Consider the following 20734-nt stretch of genomic DNA (forward strand, 5'->3'; position numbering starts at 1 on the left):
AAGAATTTTACAAAGGTGGTATTTCATCCTGTCCATGGAGTATTATCATATACAGACACAGGAAGGCACACAGTCCATGAGGACATGTGTGGTGCAGACAACTTACTGGGAAAAATATCACCATGAAATATACAGGAAGAAAACTTCAAGGAGAAACTCTAACGTTAAAACATTTACAGCTGAAGCAAAAGATTGTGAACAGTGTAAGCGTGTTTGCAAAATGAAATGTTACTAAAGAAAAAGAACTGCAGTTCTGTATCAATGGCAAGCGTAGTTGCTTTTCCACTCAGTATTCCATGCATCTCTTTGGTGCTGTGCTAGTACACAGTGACTGTGCACTAACTCTGCTATTGTCAAAACGCTACTTCAAATACATCGTTAATTAACTGTTTGCAGTTTATTGGTAGACAAACTACAAAACCATGCAATTATCTTTAAAAGAACATGGTAACATTTGGAAAATTACTTAATGTAATTAAAATAGTCTAAAGTATAAGCCATTTTCTGTGACTTCTAAAAAGTGAACTCAAATTATAAAAATTATCAGGTTAAAATTTACATCAGTTGATAACATTTTATTCCAATACCAAAATATGAATGTACCAAAACAGAAAAAACCTGCAAAAAATCCAGTGAATCCTCAAGGCAGTACCATAATTGTTCATCAGAAAATAACTAGATATTGATTTGCTTTTAAACAAATACTTATAGAAACAACCATGACATTTTCTTCATTAATAAACTAAACTGAAACTTTTGCCATGTAGCAGAGGGATGTACATATGGATTTGACAGTCTTTAAAGTATAAAGTCCTACACTATCAGGATAAAATATTGAAGCTTTAGTACTTTATATATGTGATTTTTGAAGTTATAAAAGTATTGTAACTGAAATAAATGACTAAAAGGAATCTTTGGGATCTACAGTAATGACTGACTAATGTTACAGCATTAGTGCTATTAAAAACATCATTATTTAAGAAATAGCTTCCTCAGGAGCTTAAAGTATATTTCAGATTTTAAAAAATGATAATATATTATTACTTTAGAAGGCTCTTACATCTAAAACGCATACACCTAAGTCTTGAATTTACTAGTTATATACTATTGGTAGAAATTGTAAGGTTGTAAAATTGTTTCTCAAATTTCAAAACGACCAAAACATTGCAAAAAAGCTTCACCCTCAAAATTAAAAAAAAAAAAATTGTCTGCTTTACCTTTATGAAATTGCTATAATTTTGGCTACAAACATTCCTATTATACTTAAGTGAACTTTACCAAGGGACTGACTAAAATTAAAACCAGAATTTCTTTTGGATTGGGTTATTTTTCATCTGCATTGGTTATTTTACATGATTTGAGCACAGCCGCATCAGTATTTGTGCCAGTAGAGAGTGGCGGTGAGAAAGAACAGCTGTGAGATGGAGATCAATTCCGGTCAGCAATGGCGCTAGCCTTGAGTTTTTGTTGGCCTATGCCCTTGCATTAAATTCTTTAAAGCATCTGCATCCATAATTGTAACAAAGAAGTTACTTTATGCTGTCTGTGTAACTGTGTACATCGTAAAACCTCATTTTATCATAGGGACCCTATTGAGCTCTACCTTCTGTTTTCTATATGCATTAAAAACTTTAAAGAAAGGAACATATTAATTTTTCTGAAAATCAGTAGTAAGGCCCTCCCCCAAAAAAGGGGGTCCAGGAGTACAATCCATGCTAAAAGACTAACCTGCTTTATAAACAGTACTTGCAGAGCTGTTAGAAATTACACTATTCAATACTTGATTAGTATCTACAATTCCTGTTACATTAATGATAATATATATTTCTAAGCTAATTCTTCAAGCAATTTGCAGTGTTTTGGCAATGGTTTACTACTAAAGTTAGCTTTGGTGCTCAGAATTATTTCTATTTGACAGAATTTAATGTTTTCACTAAAAACTGAAACTGAGTCTGCATAGATAAACCAGTGAAAAATGTGACCATTCACAATGCCAGGTGTAATTAGTACTTCATTAACTCACCCCTTTATCTCCTCTTGTTTTGGAATTGAATTTCACTGTCTTTAAACGGGCTCGTTCTTTTTTCTCAACTCTACCACAAAAACATACACAAAAAAGTTAAATCAGCAAAATTCCAGAAGTTCAAGTTACTACTTGTTACAATGTAAGCGTATAGGTGTACTTTTTGTAGCACAGATTTTTGTTGGTGATGACACCTTCAGAAAATGGCAGCCTGCTAGTAGCAGACTGTATTGGAAAAGTAGGATATTATTTCTCAAGTGATGAGCTGTGAGGGTATTGGAGTATTTTGTGATTATACAGGTTCAATAAATCAGTGGGGGGCAAAAGAAAAAAGCATGTTGCAATAGTGAGCAGCCTCAATTACCAGTCAACAGCAGATATTAAGATTCAGAGCACCTAATCTCTTATTTGGGTCTCTGATATGCCAGCAAACACTTTGTCTCTGTTTACTCTGGCCACCAAAGAAAGACTTCCCAGTTTCCCAGGTTCTGGGTAGAAAGAATTCATGATAGTGTCACGATTTGAACAAAATTTACTTTGCACCTTCTCATACGTAAATGGTGTAATGTTATTAAAGCCTTGCTTTTAACAGTGAGAAAAGGCTACTAAAGCCTATCTCACTTGCTTACAGTGAGAACAGAGAAATGGACTTGGACCACCTTTATCAATTTCATCATGCAACTCCTAAGGCTAAATAAAATTTTAACAGACTTCTCATTGAGTTAGTCAGAATCCTACTACAGATTATTAAAAAAAACAACACACAAAACAAAACAAAACAACCACAAAAAGCCACAAAAACAAGTGGCTGATGTGGTACAGAATTAACAACAAAGAGCAAAGCATATGCTATATATGTATTAATCATATCAGACATTTAATAGCAGACACCTCAAGGTCAATAAAATATCATTACATACCTGCGTTTGCTTGGGATAACTCCAATTTCCTCACTTTCTCCATCAGGAGTTACCTGCCGTGCTTGCCACCATTCATCATCAGAAGCATTAATGACGTGGAGAATATCGCCAAATTTGAAGTTCAGTCCTTGACTTGGAAGGCCGCTATCTTTAGTCTTGTCGTAATCAAAGAGAGCTCTACATTGAAAAGAAAAAATTAAACATAGAAAAAGCAAGAAAAAAAAAACCGGGGGAGTGTGGATAGCACAAAATACAAAGCTGCTTGTGTTCTTCACAAATGACTGCATTGTTCTGACAGTTGCTTAAAACAAGCATGCTGAATGCATTCTCTCTCTCTCTCTCATATATACACACATAGACACTGAGAATATCTAGTATGGTATTCACACACACACTCAAAAGTTTTAATGAATGAGAACAAACTTTGTCCAGAGCAGAACTCTAGTACTTTGCAAAAGGTCCACAGAAGGTGCCTCCTGCAATTCAGTAAGTACTTTGCACAGAGCAAGTTACATGTCAGCCTAGGGAAAAAAAAGGCAAGCATTTGAAGCATACAGCACTGTTGAAAGTTCTGTAATGCACATTGTTTTATATCAAGTTACAAACTGGAATGATTTCATTAAATAAAAATTACTGTCTTTAAAGTAAAAGTTGATATCCTGCTCACAGGGTGGCAGGAGAAAAAAAAAAAAGCTTAGAAATATGATCTGAACACAACTTTGCTACTGCAGTACCCAAAGGCAAAGAACTTTATGTGCATTCTTTTGGAAAATTTCCAACCATTTCAATAGAGTATCATCCTTTTTTCTAAGGCAAGCCTGTTTTCAAATAATAGGCACTAGCAGTACCTGAACATCAGCTGCGTCCCTACAGTTTTATTAACATTCCCTTTGCCAGCAAGGTTGGTTTATACAAGTCCACTATTAACCATACCCACATTCATGCCTGCTTTGTACTGATTCCTTCCCTCTTCTTACTTATGAAAGCACAATTGTCTGGAAAGGCACATGGTGCACCATACTGTGGAACTGATCTGGGTTAAAATTAATTTCTTTTCTCCCTGTTGGAACATTTTATGTCTGGATTGGTTCCCTGAAGAACTGAAAATACTTGGAGTATGTTTCTCCCAGCACAATTGAGGTTTTAGTGAAGATGTGAAAATGAGCGATGACAGGAGCCTCTTACCAAACTGTAAGAGATACTCCTAAGATTATGCCTTATAAAGGACTCTTATGTTACATTTGAAAAAGGTGTATGAACCTCACCTGTGTAAAGTGAGAAGTGCCTGAATGACACAGGCCAAAAAATCCTCACATTTATTTCATCTGCAAGCTCCTAAGTTTGTCAGTGACGCATGTTATAAACGATCCCCTATCTCGATTTAGAAACTTGATACCAAATCCATCTCAACCTTAGGAAAGTAGCAACAATAGATTACAATGTGATGACTTAAAATGGTGTCCTTTTCCTTATCCAAATTCAGTCAGTTTCTTCTTCCCAAACACTAATCTTATGTACCTTTTTCTGCTAGATTTTTAATGTCTCAGAATTTTTTTAAACCATGTAAGTACCTGTAAGTCGTAACTGTTTGCTCCAAAATGTATTTTAGTATTGTGAATTTTGCCTTTCTAAAGCACAGAGTGTATTTCTTTGGGTTTGAACTGTATTTGCTCTTAACCAATGTCATTGCTTACAGGGAAAAAATTCAACATTTTCTGTCAGATCAATTCATCTTTAGCATAAGGTCTACTGCGAAATCAGAGTTGGTTGAGACACCATGCCTTTTTAGGGCCATAAAAAGTATCAAAAACTTTTCATAACAAGATAAAGTTTTTAACAAATATTTTCTAAAAAGTCTAGAATAAGACAGACATTTTAAAATGGTTTCAAAATATTTACTCTCATGATACACAAAGCCCTATATTTAAATGCACAATACTTTTAATTTGTAAAATTTATAATAAAATTTAGGCTTTCAATTTTGAAAGCACTTGGAGGCTGAAATACCGCCTTCCTTCAGTAGTGCAACCTCCACTATAATATCTTTCAGTTTAATTCCGTGACATTGCTTTGTGTGTAAAACTTGTGCTTTTATCCCTGTTCAAAGCAAATACAAATGTTTGTTCAATTTTACTTCTGCAAACAAGATAATAAATATTTGTAAAAGTTGAGATATCCAGGTTCTTTTAAAAAAAATCAGAATTCTTATTTTCTTTGAAATAGTCCAAATACTGCAGGTAAGAAAATTATACACCTAGTAGTTATTTCTCCAGATTTATTCTGCACGTTTGTTCAAGAAGCCCCGTGGACAAATGTTGTTCTGTATCTCAAAATAAATTGCACATAATCCATTATGTACTTTTAATGCAGATTCAAGTTGCTTACATTTTCACTGAATTAATGAAATGCATCATGAAATTTATTTCCTGAGAATTCTTGTTAGCATTCACGCAATGATTTCTACCAGCACTACTTTTAAGTTTTAGTTTGAATATAAACTTATACGAGCAGTGAGCTGGACCTAACAGCATTAATACATGTTGACTGCATGAGAAAAAAAATACACAAGAGTGAAAGGGAAGCACAAATGGATAAAAGCATGTATTATCAACATGTGATCTTCAAACTAGACAAATGCTTACACAGAATAGTTTTTGTACAATGAAAGGCAGTTTCATCAAATACTTTTCCTCTGGTGAGGTCACTTCAAGAAAAATAATTCTATTGGGGAAAAAAGTCAAATCTGATAAAGATAGTTTTGTAATAAGATGAATTAGTGTGTCACACAGCAGTGACAAAAAAATGCAGCTAAAATATATAGGAACACCAGGAACTGGTAACGATCAAATAAATGAGCCAAAAAGCAAACAGAATTAACAAAAATCTCTTTCAATTCCAACTGATTAACATGGCTTTTCCTGTATGCCTGGCAAGTCATCAAACGAGAACTCATTTCACAGCCAAGATGACATATTTATCTACAGACTGGTAGATAAAAAAATATCTTTTAGTTAATAAAAGTCTCCCTGTATGGAGAATTTTATTACAGATTATCAATACCATGTATACATTTATTTATTTAGTGTAAGTTATAAACACTAACTTACTTAAAAATAAATTTGGTATTCCTGATCAACTACTGCTTTGAACGCAGTCCCATGATATTTACTCTAAAGATCTATTTAAACTTAAATGAGAAATCCTAAAAATTATTTTACAGAGAAAGCACCAAGTCCTCCCTTTTATTTCACCTTGTATTACTCAGCAACTAAATAGCACTGAAAAAGGTAACTTGGTTCCTTCATTTACAAGTCTACGGAAACTGAAGTTAAGTTGCATGTTTCATAAGCATTTATGCTTCAAAGACAAAAAATTAATGGCTATGTTAACAATGCCAAATTTTCCAGAATGTCTTTTTACCTGGCCACGCTCATTACTTTCAATATCATAGGCTGCTGATCAAGTTTTATGGAAGCATTTCTTCTTTTAGGGTATTCTTCCTGAACAAAGCAATCAGGAATTCCTGCAGCAAAAGCATCTCCATGTCTTACTTCATGAAACATGAATTAATCTTACCACTTCAGAATGAATGAAGGTCAGCTTATAAAGGAGGTTCTCTTTTTCTCCCTGAGTTTTTGGGAAAGCTGTTTGAAACTAGATGTTTCAACTATCAGAATAACATAGGGATGCCCAATTAAGACAAGTACAGTTTTCCTCCTGCAGACAAGTACACTTTTCAGGCATGGTGCTAATGCCAGATCTTATTTTTCAATGGATTTAGTTAAAATTTCCTAATGATTTCAAAACTGCAAAGTTTCTCCCACTTGGAGATGTAACCATTTTCTGCTCTGATTCAAGCAGGAATCAGCACCATTGTTTGAATTTGAAATGTATCATGCTGGTCAGAAAAATGCAGAGGTAAAAGTAATTTTCAATTTTGAATTCTACACACATTGCACAGACTGAGATTTGTCATACAAGATGAGATAAAATATGGAACAAATTTACTCCCTGTCAACATATTATCATAGAAACTTGATACCATGAAGGTATCTCACCTTTTCACGTGTGCTTTTTGAATCTGCAGATGAAGGAGGAGAGTGTATAATACAGTTCAGAAGAAAAACCAGAAACATTGTATGAGAGAATCTCTCTCCTCTTAGAATAAATATCAAAAGAAATATAAAGCAAAAATAAGAGAAGGCCATTAAATCAGTAGGGGGGGTGGGGTGGGGGGGGGTGGGGAAGAGAAAGAGAGAGAATTAGATGTGCAAATGAAGAGTTAGCTGCTGCTGAATTGCTATATTTGTACTGCCCTCCAAGGACTGTTTGTTATATTGCTCTTCATCATATATTGATACACATACAATTAAGAAGAAAAATCTGCCATTTTACTTCAAATTGTATTTTCAGGCAAACACAATTGTCTTTTCCTTAATATTACATAACATCCCCAAAATGCTGTTTACAGGCAGACTATTCATAAGGATATCAAGTTTCAGTCATGGGGACACAATGATGTATCTTATTTTATTTGCTATTTTGTTACCATGATTTTGAGAAATCACCAGAGATGATTATTTTTAGCGTATTTTTATTTGATAGGTTTTCTACAGTTGTGGTTGAATGTCTATAAACATTTACTGTTGGATTTACCATTCAATTTGGCATTATGTTATATTACTGGAATCCTTTAAGGCATATCCAAAACCAAATATTACAGGACAAAGATTCAGTTACTAAAACTGGCTTTGAATTGGTACAATTAAAAGTACAGAATGATCATACCAGAGTGACTTATAATAAGGAATAAGCTGGATAACTAACATGTTCTGTCAGTATCTAGCAATATGTGAAAAGATTCATAAAACTTACTTCAGTGAGGTCAAAATTACATCAGAAACCAGACAGAACAGATGTGAACCCATCCTGTGTATAGCAAGCTGCCTACCAGTCTTTGGCACCTTTTGATGTGATGACAAGAGTAGATCTCAAAAGGCCTAGCAGCACCCTCTGTTAAGAGATGTGGGTGGAAAAGTACTTTTCCTGAGGAATTTTTGCATTTCAGATTTTTGTTCTGACTTATAACAAAGCTGATTCCAAGAAAGGTTTTTGAGACTCGGTAAAGGGAGTCACCAGTCTCCACGAGGCTTCTGCCAACAACCTGGAGAAGGCTGCATTTTTTGCAGCAGCTGTCAAAGTCAAAAGCTCAACCTCAATCATTTACAGACAACAACTTCCGTTGGTGGAATAAAAGCTACATGAACACAAAATGCTTGTCAGTGGCTTAAAATACTGCACCAATGTGTGAACATGAGCGTAAGTGGTTTAGAACCTAATCAGGCTATAGCTAACCAAGCAAAATAAAAGCATTTGGAATTGTTTAGGCTTAGTTATATGATGAGGGCTAAAGTGATAAATCTTGGGATTATGGAAAGGAAGAAGATCTCACCACAATATCCATATGTACACCTACCTGTGGAAATTCTAAGACATGAATAACTGTGATACCAAGCACTTATCCTTAGTATTTAAGGCATTTATCCTCAGAGATTTAAATTTTGACCCCCAAAAATATTTAAGGCAGACAAAGTACAAACAAAGAACAAGATTAGCTGTGTAAAAACAGAATCCAGATAAAGTTACTAAAATAACAGGTCAAAACATAAGGGCTACACATTATAGTCAATCTAAACAGAAGCCCTGTATGAGTCATTTGCTACATTTGTTTCAAAGCCTTCAGAAATAGGTTGCAAAGGACACTCTTCTGAGCATAAATGCAATTACATGGGAAACTGCCCTGTGTAAGACTTGTTTCCTTTCCCATAGCTCAACAGATACAGCACCACGAACAAAACAGTATCTGCTTCAGATGGGAAAAGTAAGCCAGTGAGGTCCTACAACATTTCAAACCAAGTTTAACCCAAGCACCAGCCCTCCTGAAGTCTTACCTGCTCTACTACAATGTTCTGGCCCCTGCCAAGAGGCTACTGCTGGCCCTTATTCAATCGAGAGATGAGCTGGTTCGGGGAACTCAAAAATCAATTTATTTTTAAAAATGAAATCCTTTTACCCACATTCCATACTTGAAACGTTATGCTTCATCAGTATATGATAACTGATGTAGGAGTTGGCACATTAATGACCTGCACCTTGCCACATCTTCCTGGTGAAACCACCTATTTTCTTAATGGCTTCATGCTCTTTTATACTTCCACTTCCTTTTAGCTTCCTTTATGTTTAATTCTATATGAATAAATTAATGAAGACTATTCAGTTCATTTGCTTTGATGCATTTGCTCTCTTGGTTACCATGGAAAATATTCTATAACAAAATGCTATTGGATATAGAAATAAGATTTATTAATGCTAGCTGAGAATACAACTAAAGCAAGCTGAAGGAAGTAAGATGGAAATCTGTCAAAGCTTAAGGAAAGGGAGACTATAAATTTGAACTCAAGAACTGAACAAGGGAGACCATGAAGACTACTGTCACAAAAAAACCACAAGCTGAATTAAGCAAGTTGTTAAGACTTCACATACATTATCATCTCCCTGAGAGGCAGGACAAAAAGCAAGTAATAGCACCACTCTTCAAAGTTCATACAGGGTTCTCAGGGCTAGTACATCTTTTTTAGCTATATTACATTAATCAATCTAAATTAACCTTTATTTTTAATATATTTTGCATATAAATATCAATTTGTTAAGTTCAACAATGAGTAAATAACTATATAAAAATGCAAATACAGAAATAATAAGTCTACAGAAAAGGAGAAAAATACACTAGCAATACCGTGAAAAAGGTTATTACCTGACATATAGGGATCTCTTCTGGCTGGTTCGCAAAGATCCTGACCCTGAACTAATGCTACTGTTCATCATCTGTTCCCGTAAATCATGTATTTTAGCTTCAAAACGACTGTATTCTGTAAGAAAGGCAGGTACTGCAGTTAATTTCCTCTGAACTTTAGCAATTAAATTACTCACAAAAATGCTGAAAATCTCAGAGAATAAGCATGTTACAGCTTTTTTGATACAAGAAAAAAAACCTCTCAAACCCCAACATTTTTTAAGCACTATTTTTTGTAATTAAAAGCTATGTAAAGTTTTAAATTTATCAATATTAACTGAAATAAAATTTGAAATAATTGTGATTAGGCAAAGCAAATAAACAAGCAAATATCCATTATACTTACAAATTTCATGTTTTTAATCTATAGTTCACTGTAACTATTTTTTTTCCTGATTAAAACAAGCATTTCTACTAAAAATTATCATTTTTATAGTAATAAAAAGACTGATACAGATAAGTTTTAACCCACGACAAAAAGAAAACTTCAGAACATACATCTGAAATACACGTTTATAATCAAGAACTATATATTTTAAAATTTAAGTGTTAAGAAATGGGAATGAAAAGCGGCTGAAAAAACAATATTGAACAGATACTTTAAAATTACTGGACTTGAATTAGATAAAGAATTTAGCACTACAAGGTGGGAAATAAGCAAAACATTTTCTGAATAAGACAACATTCCCATGGGAGCTCAGGAAAGGAAAAAAAAAAAAATCCAGAATTCTGGCATGAATCTCGATCCACTTGTAAACGGCATTAGAGATTCAAACTCCCTCTATAGAATTATGTACAATGTTAATCCTGGAAAAACGGATTGTGTTCTTAAGCAGCACTGTGTACTAATAAAACTAAGCTAAATGCATTTGATTTTAGATACAAAGGCAGGCAGTAAAATAGCAATAGCTTCTTCAGGACAAACATTTCCTGAAGTGAGGTACTTACATGCTGTCAGCATAAAATATGAACTCAAAACAAGTAAGTTTTTCCTTCAGTTGAACAGTTTGGACTTCAGGATCAACAGATCCACTTGCAAAACCTTTCTAGTTAAAGGAAATGTTCTGCAGCCACCACCTTCGCCAGGAGACCACGTGATGCCAGATTATAACAACACTGGGAGAGCCAGGGTGTGTGCAGCAAGCAGCTGCTCAACTGGGTAATGTGTTGCTCTTCCTAGCTGCACCCTCATTCCCTGCAGGCATCAAATTATCAGTCTTGCATTTCCTGAGTAAAAGTGGGCTCTAAAATGCAAAAATCTTGAAGAAATCTCTAAACTAAGGTTCCTTCAACAGTAATCTAAATACCATGAATGACTTATCATATTACATTCCGTAGCACTTTCTCCCCACACACTCATCGGGCAGTGAGCACCAAGGCTTACAGACTAACCAGAGAAGAAGAAAAAAGTATTAAGTTACAGAAGAATATTCTGTGAACCAGTTTCCAGTATATCACTTCATTCATTAAGGTAACTATAAATCTGATGCTCTAGCAATAGCAACTATAATTAACCCTATCCAGATTATGACAATATTAACAGTCTCTTAAATAACCCTGACTTTTGTCCTTTAAAACCAAAGCTAGTAGTTTTTAAGATAGTATCTTAGTTTTTAAAACAGCATCAAGTGCTTTTTTACAAATAAAGTCCAGATCAAATAATTTACCAGCACTAAATCAGACCGATGAGGTGGTTTGACAAGAGAAACAAAAACATTATTTCCACCACTACCAATGCTATCACTAATAGGAAAAGAATTTAAGATGACAGGATGGTAACCTAAGACGAATGTGAAAAAATGACAATTTTAGAAAGAAATATCCCTTAGGGTAAGGACCCAGATGCAGAGAGAGAATAGTCTACTCCTGCTGTGCTACTGCTGCACTGCATGGCCTTGGGTAAGACACCTCATTTTACTCATTCATACCCGAGAAATGATCTTTTAAGCCTCTCACTTGTTTCTTGGGTGTTTTGCAAGATTAAAGCTCTAAACTTCAAACATGCTACAAGAATGATAGCTGAGATTTCTGACATAGCAGATTTTTTAATGTCCCCTGTGTGAAAGGAAAGTAAGCATGGAAAAGACCAGATAATCCAAGCATTTTCTTGTGCTACAGCCTGTTTAGTACTGAAAATATCTGCAGTTCTTTGCAATAGCTACTGAAAGAGACTACAAATTTCTGTTAAGAAAGTGTGCGTCATCTGTTGGAAGAATCAGATTTCCTCCTATGTAGCATGTAGGATGTAAAAGAATTAACAGGGGAAGCTAGTCCTTACTATCGCTTAACTCTATCCTATATATCATCATCAGGTTGTTAGTCTTGCAGTTTTCTGGAGTAATTTAATTTTTCTTATCAGAACTCCTGGGAAGTAAGTGTTGAATGAGTGACAGGGACATCTGTACGAGTAAGAAGGAGAATAATTTCTACATAGAGACTCCTGCCATACCAATAAAGAAAAAAAGGAAACTAATGGGCTGGTACTGAGAAGGCTCTATGTTCAAAAAGAAGAGGTGCCAAGAGATATCTTATTTAGGAAAAGCTTAAACACTCTGTGCAGATTGAATCTGGTGAGCTCCTTTGATGTAGAACAAGCTAAAAATTTGAGTTATATTCCTCTTACAGAAGGTTTTGGGAGGAACAGGATCGATAGAAATCTCAAAATCATTGGGTTTGGAGCTGAAAAGTAGACAGGATTTTGTTTTTAAAACAGAAAGCCTGGTATTAGATACAGTGGTACTGAAACTAATGCTAGAGACAGAAAATAAGACAACAGCAGGACTCTTGATAGCATCAGAAAAGCAGTATCAGTTTGGTACCCAAAGGATCAGCACCCATCCCCTGTGGACTAATTAGGTTTGATTCAACTTTGGCGTTATAAAGCAAACTGTGAGCTCTGCTAATCTGTCTAGGAATGGTTATATTTCTATCTCTATGATTAAGAAGAGTTGGATATCAACTGTCTTTAACACCTTCAATCTCTTATTAAATTGAAGAACACTGATGCCATCTGGTAGTTTATAAAATGTAGAAAAGTAGTTGCAGGATAGCAGTCAGAAGACTGTCCACAGCTGCTCCATAAGACGGGAACATCAATAGCCAACAGCTGGTAACAAGACTGGAGACTCATATCTGCAATGCCTGTGTATCAAATGCGATCCATACAAAATGCAATTTTATTTGATTACAGAAGCACCAGAAAACTACCTACACACTTCTATGGTTTTAATCAATCCCTGTAGTAATACCTTACTACTTATTAAGCACAAAAAAAGCACAAACGTATTACAGAGAAGTAGCATCAAATTTACACTAATGAAAAACTTCATATAATGGGTATACCAGACATAGATGACTTTGTAAGAAACCCCTTAGCTAAAATAACATAAGAGCAGAAGTACTGGATAAAACCAAAAGCACGATCTTAGCTTAACACTTGCTTTCTTGTCAGTGTGAGACAAGTATTTAGGGATGAGAACTAGGCAAGCACAGAGTGATACCTTCCCTTCAAGTACTCTCCCATCCTCCAGTATTTTCACTGTTTAAAGAATTTCATTGTATGTTTAAATTACCTATTTCATTCAGCTTATCATCACTAAATTCTCCCAAATGCTAGATAACTGTTTTCTTTGCAATTCCATTCTTTCTTATGGGGTATGCATAATATTACATATATAGTGTATGACAAAATTGATCATATTTTTTTCCCCCTAAATCACAGCGAACAGCACAATAAACTTCCACATGGCTAAGTGTGACAAAGCCATACAATGCACATATAAACATAAAACTTTTTAATAAAGTTTTATTTTGCCACTTCAACATTCCAGAAATTTGGAGCTGGAACAGGCACAGTGAACAAGATAAAAAGGACGCTCTGCTTTCTTGGTTAAGAAGAAATGAAGAGCTTGGCTGAGAAGGAATACGATTGATCTCTGGTCAAATGTGATCAGGGTAAGCAAACAGAAAGGACATCAGCTATTTAAATGAAAAAGCAAAACTGACTTTAACTCAAATGGAGTAGGCTGGTCACAGGAACTCCATCTACAAATATGCTTCCAATTTCCACAGCCATCCAAACACTGCAGTTCTGAAATAGTATTTTAATAAGAACTACGGTCGTACAAGAAACACACACACACAGAGACCCCCCACAATGAAATTAAAAAACAAAACAAAATAAAACCACACAATCCAAACCCTCAGTCCTTTCAGGTAAGAATTTGACCAGGATCTGAAACCTGATGTGTATGCAACATCAGTGAATGGGACTTAACTCAGGATCTCTTCTAATGTTCTAAATTTTAGGAAAGCTGCTGATGCTATACATGAAATAAAGGGTAATAGGCAGCAAGACTAACATGAAATGCAATAAAAGAAGAATGTAAGAATAATGGTATGTGTTCTTGGCTAGAATTTTCTCAAAGTTTGCAATAACTTTAGGGGCAGGGAGGGAGTAGTACCTGCTAGCATAACATAGAGCTTGAAGAAGTGCAAGCATCTGCTGCTTCAGTTCATGGCATTTATCCAACAGTACCCCACCATCACCAAAGAAAAAACCCAAAGGCTACTCTGGTTTACACATAATCAGTTGTTAAGAACATTGGATGGATACATCTGGGATCAAGTTTAAACTTCAAAATTATACTGGATAAGCAGATGGGGCAAAACTAGAATAAATCTGCTCTATTTCATGTCTGCACATATTGCACAGCAACTAACAAGGGGAGGGGGTGGGGTGGTGATTAGGAAATCCTGGAAGAGTCCTCTGCTACTGAGCTCCTAAACTGATTTTACCTAGAAAACTGTAATGTTTTCAATGTCAGTGTTTACTTTAACAGAAATCAAAACTTCAGAGAAAGGGTCTGAGCAGTGAAGCTCTATTGCACTGCCTATCTGGTGGGCAACAAGAGGACAATGATAAACACAGATACATGGTGAATAGTCTACACAGGTAGGGGAAGAGGAAAAAAAGAGGCCACAATGAAAATTAATTTGGTCTGTAACACACATTCTAGCAAATGGGACAAAAGAACAGAAGACTATGACAAGGGATGGAAAATTCAGCAAACAGCACAGAAGGAAAAGCAACTCATGGAAGCATGGATGTGCGTACAGGGAACAGATGGCAGCACAGCACTGAGAAGCAGAGATTCTTACATATACTGAACCTATGAAGAGCTGAAAAAGTTCACTTTTAAAAAGTATGCCCCTTACTTCCCTCTTCCCATCTGTCTGTGGAAACCCTCCTTTAGCAGGACCCATTGGATCTGTCAAAGCAGGACTCTTGTGCTGACAATTTGATATAACTACTGATTTATATTCTTTTCTCCACTCTCAGAATACTCAATTTTCCTTTTCATGGTGCCTCTAAACAAACTGAGAAACTGAGCCTGGTAGTAAGTTCGGATGGCCATCATCACACTGATCTTGTACTGACCTTCTATGTGTTTTCAATTCTAAGCTTGTGAGGCAGGACTGCCACAGCAAATAGATGACTGAAGTTGTATTTATGAGTTCTAGTCATGTATCCCTTGATTATCTATACTGGTATTTGATGAATTCATATGTACTGTTCATGTTTTGCACATCTTTTCTTGTTACAGATTGGAGTATAAATTTCAGTTGGTAGAGGAGGTTGTGGAGTATAGCATGTTTAGTACAACCACTCAAAAACACCAGCAAAGAGGTTACCTATTAAAATGTATGGACTACAATAAAAAGATCATAAATAATTTTTGAGGAGATATTACTTTGCTTCATTTCTTGTTCTTTTATATTAAGATGACCTGAGAGAGACCACAATGCATTCCACATGCTATTGGTGACTTTCATGCACTCTAATGTGTAATGAGCTTGTACCTCATTAATCGCTTGAAAGACTAGGCCATGGAATCTCAAAACAGATTAGAAAAATTGCATTTGTATTTAGTTAAGAACCCCTCCCGCAGAGCCTGCAAAACTCAGAACAAGACTAGGTCCAGTCACTGCTGAAGTGAATTCACCAAAAACATTGTGGAAGGTTTACCACGCATTCACAACTTGTGAAAGGCTAAACTGTTCTTAAAGAAAGACAAACATTTTTATTTATTATATTAAAGAGCAGGAGTGAGGTTTTAAAGGATTAAAACATGTGTAAGCTGCCTTATAGCATCTAGCAGGACTATATATAGCAGAATGCTTAATGGGCCTGATTTTAAAGATACTTTGACTAATCTGGATTACTTGCAAATGAGTAAAACCAGGTACAAACCAAGCAGGAACAAAAGTTCGGAAGACTAGAGACCACCTACCCCAAACCAGGGTAAAGTTACTTTTTTAAAAATTATTTTTTAATTAATTTTTCATTTTATGAAATGGGGATGTACTGATCTTTTAAACCACCTTTGGTTAAGACAATCCACCTTGTCAGCTAGAATGCAAGGGAAGCTCCTGATACAAAACAAATACTGAAAAATGTTTTGCAAAAGCATTACTTTGTGCTACTCCAGCTGGACTTTTACAAATAGAAGATTTACAACATATTTCAAGATAAATGCTCAGAAAATAATCTTAGTTTATACACATGAAAGTGCTACCATTTCCCAGAGCTTAGTTATTCTGTTTCAAATTCCACTAGAAAACAGCGCATAGATGAAGTGTCACACAGAAAAATTGGCCAAATACTGGCATTGAGAGGTAAGATCTAACAAAGCTTCCCCCCCCTTATTTTTTCCTTCTGACTCATTTGTTTTAAAGACAAGAGAGAAAGAAAAATACAAAGTTGTCATACTTGGATCTTATTTTCAGTATATGAATACATTTCCTTCAAAACAAAAAAACCCCATGAAAATCCACCTACAAATCTAGCTAACAAAGTATGAAGCGTTTTGATTGAACTATGAATCTTGAATACCTTTTCCAATGGAGAATCACTTATTTCCTTTAATAAAGCTGAAAGAAAAATGTGTGTTAACTACCTATATGAACAACATAAATTCAGAAGCAGAGGTTTTACAAAAAATACCTTAAAATCTTCCCGAGGTTTTGGCTCCACCTTCTCCTAATCTTACACTGATCCACCCAATCACCTAAGAACATGGAGCTAATCTGATCACATAACCATCTTACTACTCTTTCAGAAAATAAGTGGATATATAGAGATGGACTTCATCAGCTGAATTACAAAGAGATACCAACGTAGATTCTAAATTCTAAATAACACACAGCTGATAACTCACATGAAAAAAGACTGCTGTACTAGTTAAAAGTTGTTTGGTTTTTTTTTTTTTTGCATGTCAGGTGGATCCTTGAGAAACAAAAAATGTTTAATCCACAAAATTATTTTCTATCCAATTTCAACCAAATATATTTTCATATTTTTAAATGCATTTCCTTGGTTATTTTTCTTATTTTTAAACACTTAAATGCACTCAAGCTATCATACAGTTACGGTAGCCTACTGGCACCACATACCTTTTCAGAATAGCAAAATCTAACCTTCCAGAAATTCTGAATTTGGAGGTAACACTATTATTATGTCATCCTCAAAACACATAAGAATGTTTCAAGATGACCTTTTAATTTGAATAGACATAATGATGGAAATGTCAATGTGAAATGAGGGGAGAGCCCTCCAAGAGCTGTACACCTCTGGACAGTCCTATACTTGCCCCTTGCTGCTCCTCTCCTCAACTACATTCCCTTCAAACACTGAGATTCCCATGTTCCTGTATCCCCACTACGTAGCGTGATCAGAATTATGACCATCTCTGAATCCCCACTCACAGGAGATACACATATATCCAAATTGCCTAGAGCTTCCTCTCATTCTTCCACACTAATATCACAATTTTTCCTTGCCACCCTACATCTGTAGAAAACCCAAAAAAGGGAGATAGCAGTGTGGCACTGAGGCATCTCTGCAGAGCCAGGGAGCAAGAGGAAAATGAAATGACTCAGAAACCTCTACAAATGAAAATGGCTCATCAAAATGCTTTTGTGTACTGGAGCAACATCGCTTTCTTTGAAACTGCTGCAAGTCATGGTACTTCGTTTCCAGTGGAACTCACAGTAAAGTAAAATCCCTTTTTATTCATGAATACTGTCTTAAAAGGAGATAGAAATTTGTAGTACAAGTGGGGGAATGAAGAAAAGCTTCCAAATGAAGAGGAAAACTAGAACGACATCCTGACTTCCCCAGCACTACTTCTACACAACAATTCCCATTTCCTAAACTTCTGCTCTTCTCCTACCAGAGACTCCTCCTCTGCAGCATCCAGCCCCAGCAGGTTCAAACCCAGTGATCTCTGCAACTAGGGAGATTTTGTATACATACGTGTCAGGAGGGGGGTGTGTGTACACCACAAAAGTATGTACAAGTACAACCCAATAGGTGACTCAACAATAGCTCATAGGTAAGTTGCAAGATAAAGCATGGACTCTACAAGGAGAAAGCAGAAGTAAACCGACTACAATTGTGGTAGTACAGAAGTGGTGCCTGATGCACAAGTCACTTTTGTAAACAGGAGAATACCTTCACATTCCCTATTTGGCTTTTAGCTATCCCAAAGAGTGCTGGTCAGTTGCTAAAATTTGATTCAGTATAGTAGGAAAATTTTGTAAGGCATCTCTCAAATTTATGGAACATGCCCAAAAGGATATTTTTAGGAATGAGATTACATTTGTTTTCACCCAATTCTATAACCAAGGAACATTTTGGAGATTTAAGGGAAAAAAGTCAGTAGTTATGTAATTTGAGCCCGGATATAATAAAAGCCCAAGTCCAGTAACTAGTGTTTGATAAACCATGTTGTCTAACTGGATTTGAAGAGACAGCTATGGAAAATTCAACCCTTTCCATGATAGGGGTTTTCCAAAGATTAATTTTTCTACAGCCTACTCAGGCTTTTCTGTGAGAGAACTGCTTGCAAAAATCCTCTTTTCCCAGAAATCTGAGGAGAAAGACAAATGGGGAATTTCTGATAGAGCTAATGTGGTGGGATGTAAAAACATAAATTAGCATTCCCCACCACATCTATGAACATACAAACTGTCATATACAATTATAGGGAGTGAAGTGAGCTGGTCCCAAGTGTCTTCCAAATGCTCCTATCATACTGAATCTATTTACCCAGTTATAATGAGCCCTGATGGATGTCTAGAATCTCCTTGATCTGTCCTATCTGTCAGCATCTTTTACAAAATCCTGCTGGATTTATAAATATTAATAAAATACATATACAATACAAGCAGTTATAACCGATGCTCTTCATCTTTATGAACACAATAATGAACAATAATTTTATGAACTCTTCATTTTAATACTTGTTAACCTTTTTTTGAATGGCATAAACAAAAAGTGGAGATAATTATATATACATATATATATATATATATATATGTGAAATTTTCCAACTTAAATGAATCAAGTGAGGGGAAAAGATGACCACCTGCAGCTATAATTTAGGAAATCTGAAGATGATCAAAGAACATATGCATTTTTATCAAGTACACTCATCACATGGATGATATTTTCTATTTGGAAAGTCAAATCTCAGACAGACTGCTTTCCTATGATAATAAACAAACAGTAACCTTTAAGAAAATATTCTCTTTACTAATCTCTAAGATATAAACAGTATCTGATCCAACTTACCTCCTACACCAGACCTGAAAGAAGCTGACAGCTGGAGTTCCAGTCAACCTCTTTTATAAGGAGTAAGAAAAAAGGCAAGCAGAGATGTCAAAGTCAGACATCAGTAAACTGAGCTCTCTGAGGTAGGTTGGCCATGTGTCAGTTCATACTTTGCCTCCAAACTACCATGGATCTCAGTCTCCTCACTGCACTTTTCCTTCACAGTATACTTCAAAAGGGTGGAGTAAGCCCTAACATGCTTCTAACACCTTCACTCCAAATGGAGATTTTAAGGACTATTTCAGAAAGAAAGACGGTCATGAAGACCAAACATCTTAAAAAAAAATTCCTTTCTTTGAATAATATGTCAGATGTCTGCCCATAATCTAGGATAACTCAAGTAACATCTCCTACATGCATCCTCTCAAATGGGCCCTATAATTCTCTGAGAACTGCACTCTCAATACAGCTCAGCTGCATGCAGTCCTATTCTGAATGCTTCAGTAACCATGAAGGAATGAGTACATCTCTAGGTTTGAAGTCTACAAGTGACAGCTTTTTGAGGAATTTGTAAGAGGCAGTGTATGTTGCTCTGGGCATATCTCTGTGCAATGACTCAAAATCCCATCAGTCAGTCAAGCACCTCAATACATGTTTCAAGAAAATAAGTTATCTACTTGGACAAGCAGTAATGAAGAAAGCTGTTATTTCCAATGCAGAAAGAGTAGGAACCATTCAAAATGCTAAGTTCTCTTATTCTAAAAGGAAAAGCGAGTTATGACTTTCAGAGTATGAAGGGATTCTTTTCTTTTTAAAGCCCAAATCCCAGAAAGAGAGGACTGAAAAATTGCTGCTTTTGCATGCAGTCTGGATACATTTTTTGGCAAGGGAAAAAAAAAAAAGTGCTTATGTTCTGGGATATATTCTACCAGAGAAACATTAGTTCTGCTACTGGGAGCCGCATCTCAACATATCCTCCTGGCAGAAGAAACAGTGTTCAGGAATGCCCTCTTTCAACAAAAAGGTGGCCAGATGCTCAAAAGGACTACTCATGGACAAATAAAAGCACAAGTTTTATTTCTCACTAAGGTGAGGGATCTCCATGCAGGGAGCAAGAAGGTGTAACAATTTGACACCCCCCCCCCGTTAAAACACTGAAGAGCTAAGCAGAAGATAGGCCAAATGTGTGTCAACAGAAATATCTGACAATTCTGACACAAAGCCAAAGCAAATACTCCAGAACCAATGCTGACTTTACTATTCTTTCTAAAAAGAAGTCTCAGAGCAAGCACTCCTAGAAAACAAATCCTGGAACAGAGCAA

General features: G+C 35.6%; 1 protein-coding gene across 6 annotated transcripts in view; it reads right to left on the reverse strand.

Annotated features, from left to right (window-relative positions):
* Positions 1–20734, reverse strand: part of DLG1 (discs large MAGUK scaffold protein 1) — a 171639-nt gene that overhangs the window by 21729 nt on the left and 129176 nt on the right. For all 6 annotated transcript variants that reach the window (XM_072866744.1, XM_072866742.1, XM_072866740.1 and 3 more), the window contains exons 15-17: positions 9758–9872; positions 2944–3120; positions 2024–2093 (exon numbers count right to left, since the gene is read on the reverse strand). In XM_072866744.1, coding sequence (XP_072722845.1) covers positions 2024–2093; positions 2944–3120; positions 9758–9872 — 362 coding nt within the window. The remainder of the gene's footprint in view (positions 1–2023; positions 2094–2943; positions 3121–9757; positions 9873–20734) is intronic.

Source organism: Ciconia boyciana, chromosome 7 (assembly GCF_034638445.1).
Source record: "Ciconia boyciana chromosome 7, ASM3463844v1, whole genome shotgun sequence".
NCBI classification, from domain to species: domain Eukaryota; kingdom Metazoa; phylum Chordata; class Aves; order Ciconiiformes; family Ciconiidae; genus Ciconia; species Ciconia boyciana.